Here is a 5,948-nt window from a genome sequence, read left to right as displayed (position 1 = left end):
GGTGCAGAAAGAGTGATTGATAGAAAGCTTCCCCCTCATACTCCTCTTTCTGTATTGTTTGTTTCTTTACTCCCTTACCGTTTTTTCCCTCTTCTCCCCATTCCTTATTTTCCCTCTCCCTTCTTCTCATTGGGTTCATGGAAAACTTTTATGTTTATGCATTGATGAACTTGAAGTTACCATATTAAATAAATTATTATTTTTAATTATTTGAATATTCACAGGTAAAAGAGGAGTAAAATGGAATGGGAAAACCAAACCATTTTGGTGGAATTCTTTTTAAAAGGGCTTTCTGGTTACCCAAGTCTTGAGCTACTCTTTTTTGTGCTAATCTTAATAATGTACATGGTCATCCTTCTGGGCAATGGCACCCTTATTTTAATCAGCATCTTGGACTCCCACCTTCACACCCCTATGTACTTCTTCCTGGGGAACCTCTCTTTCTTGGACATCTGCTACACTACCACCTCCGTCCCTTTCACACTGGTGAGCTTCCTCTCAGAAAGAAAGACCATCTCCTTCTCTGGCTGTGCAGTGCAGATGTTCCTTGGGTTGGCCATGGGGACAACAGAGTGTGTGCTCCTGGGCATGATGGCCTTTGACAGGTATGTAGCTATCTGCAACCCACTGAGATATCCTGCCATCATGAGCAAGAATTCCTATGTGCCCATGGCAGCCGGGTCCTGGTTTGCAGGGGTTATCAACTCTGCAGTACAAACTACATTTGTGGTACAGTTGACCTTTTGCAGGAGCAATGTCATCAATCATTTCTCCTGTGAAATTCTGGCTGTCATGAAGAAGGCCTGTGCTGACATCTCATACAATGAGTTCATTATGCTTGTGGCCACGACGTTGTTCACATTGATGCCCCTGCTCTTGATTGTCATCTCTTACTCATTAATCATTTCCAGTATCCTCAAGATCCACACTTCAGAGGGGAGAAACAAAGCTTTCTCTACTTGCTCAGCCCATCTGACTGTGGTGATAATATTCTATGGAACCATTCTCTTCATGTACATGAAACCCAAGTCTAAAGAGACATTCGATTCGGATGACTTGGATGTTACTGACAAACTTATATCCATATTTTATGGGGTGATGACTCCTATGATGAACCCTTTAATCTACAGTCTCAGAAACAAAGATGTGAAGGAGGCAGTGAAACACTTACTTAGAAGAAAAGGTTTTAACAAGTAAATGGAGAAGGAACACATGATTTTTATAATCACAATGAGGAAATGAGGAAATCAAAGAGTCAAATATAGAGGTTCTTGCTATTGTGTCAAATTATTCTCTCACCACTTTCAAGCTCCAGAACATATATTTTTTGGTGCAGTGCACAATGAAAGTGGGTAAATGTCAGTGTTTTAGGAGTGGAGTCAATGACTGTAGTTTGCTGTTATTATGATGAGCCTGATTGTAAGGGCAAGTGGAGGGATGGTGGAATGTGGAGAGAAATTTCCAGATGAAAAGTTACGCTAGTATTAAAACTTTAAAATTTTTTGATATGAGTATTTCCAAAACCAATTTTACATTTTCTTTACAACAAAGAATGAAATCTGATTTCAGATTTCTTAAACTCAGTTAAAATTATGAATTTCCAAAACTGTGCTTACTGAAATAATTTAATTTATTTGAGGTCTATTCAGTTGTGTAATGATAATTATCTTCTGTCTAAGTAGCTGTATACTTTTAATTTTGTTGGTTCTAAAACACTGTTATAACTTTTTATTCATCTGAAACTATGAGGCATTAAATTATTGTTTCCTGTTTTTAATATATCTGTGGTATTCTTTTTCCCAAAGATATTCTGATACATGGGTTCTAGCTGCTTTAGACTTAGAAACAAACAACTGATCTTTAGAGCTGTTTGAAAATTAAACATAAATAACTTCTGTGTCAAATATTCACTGATAAAAGTAGAGCTACATCTTTTCCTCTGTCCCATTGGCTCTTTATCCATTAAGCATGTTGCTGATCCAAGAGGAATTTAGTACTAATATACATTTTTATTAGATCTACCTGGTTATTAGATCTCCCTTTTCTATGATTTTCACACTTTATTTTTATAAAGATTTATATTTCTTTCCTCTGTTGTGGTAACCTTCTTTTTAAAAAGTTTATTCCTGCCCTGGCTGGTGTAGCTCAGTGGATTGAGTGCAGGCCTGTGAACCACAAGATCGCGGTTTGATTCCCAGTCAGGGCACATGCCTGGGTTGCAGGCCAGTTCCCAGCAGGGGACTCACAACAAGCAACCATACATTGATATTTCTCTCCTTCTCTCCTTCCCTTCCCCTCTAAAGATAAATAAAATATTAAAAAAAAAGTTTATTCCTCTTGACTGAATTTCACACTTAAAATTTTTATGTTAGACTTTACTGCTTATTTTAATATTACATCTTTCTTCTTCTCTATCTGCTATCAAGTTAGCCTCAAATTTTTTTATTTTAAATTTTATGTAGTTTAGCTTATATTTCTCTTAGAATTTTAGAAAACTTAGCTTTTATTCTTGGATTTATTCTTTTATTTCTATTTGGTTGCTTTAGCTTCTTAATGCTAATTGAAATCCCACATTATATAATTGTTAATTTTTTAACTTAGATTTTCAAATATTCTTAGTTTTATATTTTGTCCTTTGGATTCTTAAAAAAATCTTGTATTTATTTACTTTTTTGCCAACCCTAGAAATTGTTAGTACTTTAATAAGATGATATAGGTATCGAGAGTACTTTTAGCTTAAATTAGACATCTCTTTCCCCCTTTTGGTTCAGAAATGAAGCAGCAGGGAGCATTACTTAGAACACCACACCACGAACTGGGGAGTTTAATGGCTCTTTTATTTCATTGTCATCCTGCTTCTACCACTGTGTCCTTGACTAGTCTTTTAGCTCTGTTCATTATTTTCTGAGAATGTCCCCCAAGAAATTTGAGCAAACCACCAGAAAGACCTAACTGACTTCAGGGAATTGTATTTTTTCTTAAGCTATATGAGGGATAAAATGTTTTAAGATGTAGTTTCTCCAATAATAAAGCTGTTAGATTTGGATAAACTGAGCCAAACTTTGTCTCAAACCAGAAGCTACCAGCATACCCAAGGAGGTCATGAGAGATTTTACAAAACACAGTAGAGATTTTATATACAGGTTCACAGGTTGCTTTAAAATGTTTTTTTAATTTATTGAGGTCACATTGGTTAGTAAAAGTATGTAGGTTTCAAATGTACGATTCTACAATAGATGATCTGTATATTGTATTGTGTGTTCACCACCCAAAGTGGTGAACACACAATACAATATAAATGTCACAATACAATATAAATGTCACAATACAATATAAATGTCACAATTCCCCCCATTTATCCTCTTTTACCTCCCTCACCCCCATTTTCCTCTGATGATCACTGTACTATTTTCTATATCTATGAGATGTATTTTTTTAATCCCTTCATGTTTTTCTCAATCCCTTCATGTTTTTCTCTCAGCCCCCCAACGCACCTCCTCTCTGACAGCTGTCTGTCTGTTCTTTCTCTGAGTCTGTTTCTACTTTTTAAGTTTATTTTGTCTATTTATTCTACATATAAGCAAAATTATATGGTATTTGTCTTTCACTGACTGTCTTATTTCACTTAGCATAATACCTTCCAGGTCCATCCAGGCTGTCACAAAAAGTAAGATTTTCTTCTTTTTTTATGGTTGAGTAGTATTCTATTATATAATTGTATCACAGCTTTTATTTATCCACTGCTCTATTCATGGGCACTTGGGCTGATTCTGAATCTTGCCTATTGCAAATAACTCTGCAATGATATACAGGTACATATAGTCTTTCAAATTAGTGTTTTGGGTTTCTTCAGGTATATTCCAAGAAATGGAATTGCTGGGTAATGAGGCAGCTCCATTTTTTAATTTTTTTGAGGGAACTCCATACTGTTTTCTACAGTGGCTGCTCCAATTTGCATTCCCACCCAAAGTGCACAAAGGTTCCCTGTTCTCCACATCCTTGTGAACACTTCTTTGTTGACTTATTGGTGGTGGCCATTCTAATAGGTGTGAGGTGACATCTCATTGCAGTTTTAATTTGCATTTCTCTGATGATCAGTGACATTCAGCATCTTTTCATATGTCTATTGACCATTCATATGTCCTCTTTGGGGAAGTGTCTATTCAGGTCCTTTACCCTTTTTTAAATTGGATTGTTTATTTTTTTCAGTGTTGAGTTATACAAGGTCTTTATACATTTTTTATATTAATTCCCTATCAGGTGTATCATTGGCAAATATATTCTCTCATTTAGTAGGTCCCCTTTTCATTTTGTTGATGGTTTCCTTTGCTGTGTGAAAATTTTTAGTTTGATGCAGTCATTTCCATTTGTAGCTGATCATCTCTCACTTCAGGTCACTTATATAAGTTTTATTGCTAGTCACTTCTGCCTGTTCTTTAATGTCATCACTGTTGATGCAGCTCTTTCTGCAGTTTGTTTCATTTCATGCATAGGTATGCCTTACCTTTATTTTTTGAACTACATTTAGCTCAGGGCTTTTCTATTTACTAATTGTATGAGGATTTGAGAAGGTATAAGGGCATGATAATGCCAAAAAGGAAAAAAGAAAACTCTAATTAGACATCAGATCTCACTGTTCCTAACCTCCAACATAAGCTTTTATAAAGGTAACTTACTTTCTAACTCTCTCCTTACCTGCTGGTGCCCTGTTATGCTAATAGGGTTCATTCTGCCTCTGATTAGAATTATATCATAATGTATTACTGTTCTGAGTCCCAGGAAAGCTTGGTATCTGTCCAGGGCTTTTTCCCTCAGCCTGACTTCATGAACTTAATTTCTTTGAAAGTGCAGTCCAAAGCCTAAGTAGTTGCTGTCAGCAAGGGCAAAACTATGTTTTCTGGGTGATGGTAATCCCTGGTATAATTAGTAATAGTTCTCACTTTCATTGTCAAAAGTATCCTAGTTTGAATGAGCTATACATGATGACCCTCAAGAGTAGGGCCTATTAAGAGCATCAAACTCCAGGGAAGTGAGAGCAATAACACATTGTAACATTGTGATGGTAGCGTCCTGAGGGGGACAGAATGGGCACGTGTGAGCTACTCCCTGGGATACTTCAAGTTAAGTGAGTGGGCTTTTTATTGAGTTTGGTGATATTTGATGGGAAGTTGAGAGATACTATTCACTTGGCAAGTGTGTTATAAATTAGATTTTAAATTTTATTGAAAAATTATGTAATGTTCACCCATAATAATAAACTTCATATGAATCTATAGATTTTCTTTTAAGCAATAATTTACTAGGATGGTTATTCTGGGAAAAGGATAATAAAACTTCATCATCTGTTTCTTAAAAGTTAGTGTTTTTTTCTTTGTATGGAAGAATGGCAACCAATTCATCTAAAATAATTTGTGATAGTTAGATACCACGTAAAAATATGAGGGACCAAAGCAAAGCAATTCAGTTTTCCCACTGGAAATGTTAGCACGGAAGATCACTCTTATTGTCTTTGCCTCTTATGAGATAAGGACTATAAATGGGAAGTCTATTTTGAGCTTGTAAACCTTGGCTGATTACTCATTTTTGAACATTAAATATTAAAATATTAATGGAACAGTACCTATAGGCAAACAGGAACAAGTTCACATACTTCCCTATTCACCAGCATCATTATAAGGGTTCAACAGTTATCTTAAGGTAAAATTACCTTATGCTTAAGCATTTGCACATAGATTTTCTTTTATTCTCTATATTTGTATGTTTCATTGCTTAAAGACATTCTTTTATAATACATTCTTGATATTCTTCTTGCTATTGGTCTCTTAAGGCCATGATAGACTTTCACATTAATTAATTAATTAATTAATTAAAAGGAGAAAGTTTTTATGCACTTATAGAATGATCTCTAAAATTCTGTGAAGCGAAAGAAGCAAGGTGCAGATCAGTGT

The 5,948-nt window shown here is 35.2% G+C and overlaps 1 protein-coding gene across 1 annotated transcript; it reads left to right on the top strand.

Annotated features, from left to right (window-relative positions):
* The first annotated feature begins 240 nt into the window (after nucleotides 1–240).
* On the top strand, nucleotides 241–1,239 carry LOC118979668 (olfactory receptor 13C9). The gene has a single exon (XM_037035850.1). It carries the CDS (start codon nucleotides 241–243, stop codon nucleotides 1,195–1,197), a length of 957 nt encoding a protein of 318 aa, XP_036891745.1. The 3' UTR covers nucleotides 1,198–1,239.
* The last annotated feature ends 4,709 nt before the right edge of the window (nucleotides 1,240–5,948 follow it).

This window comes from Sturnira hondurensis, unplaced genomic scaffold (assembly GCF_014824575.4).
Source record: "Sturnira hondurensis isolate 20B ecotype Veracruz unplaced genomic scaffold, ASM1482457v3 Scaffold0022566, whole genome shotgun sequence".
Taxonomy (NCBI): Eukaryota; Metazoa; Chordata; class Mammalia; order Chiroptera; family Phyllostomidae; genus Sturnira; species Sturnira hondurensis.
This window is presented reverse-complemented; position numbering and strand designations above follow the sequence as displayed.

Bases quoted from the DNA above. Each gene is read 5' to 3' on its own strand.
- LOC118979668 (XM_037035850.1), top strand. From the start codon at position 241: ATGGAATGGGAAAACCAAACCATTTTGGTGGAATTCTTTTTAAAAGGG.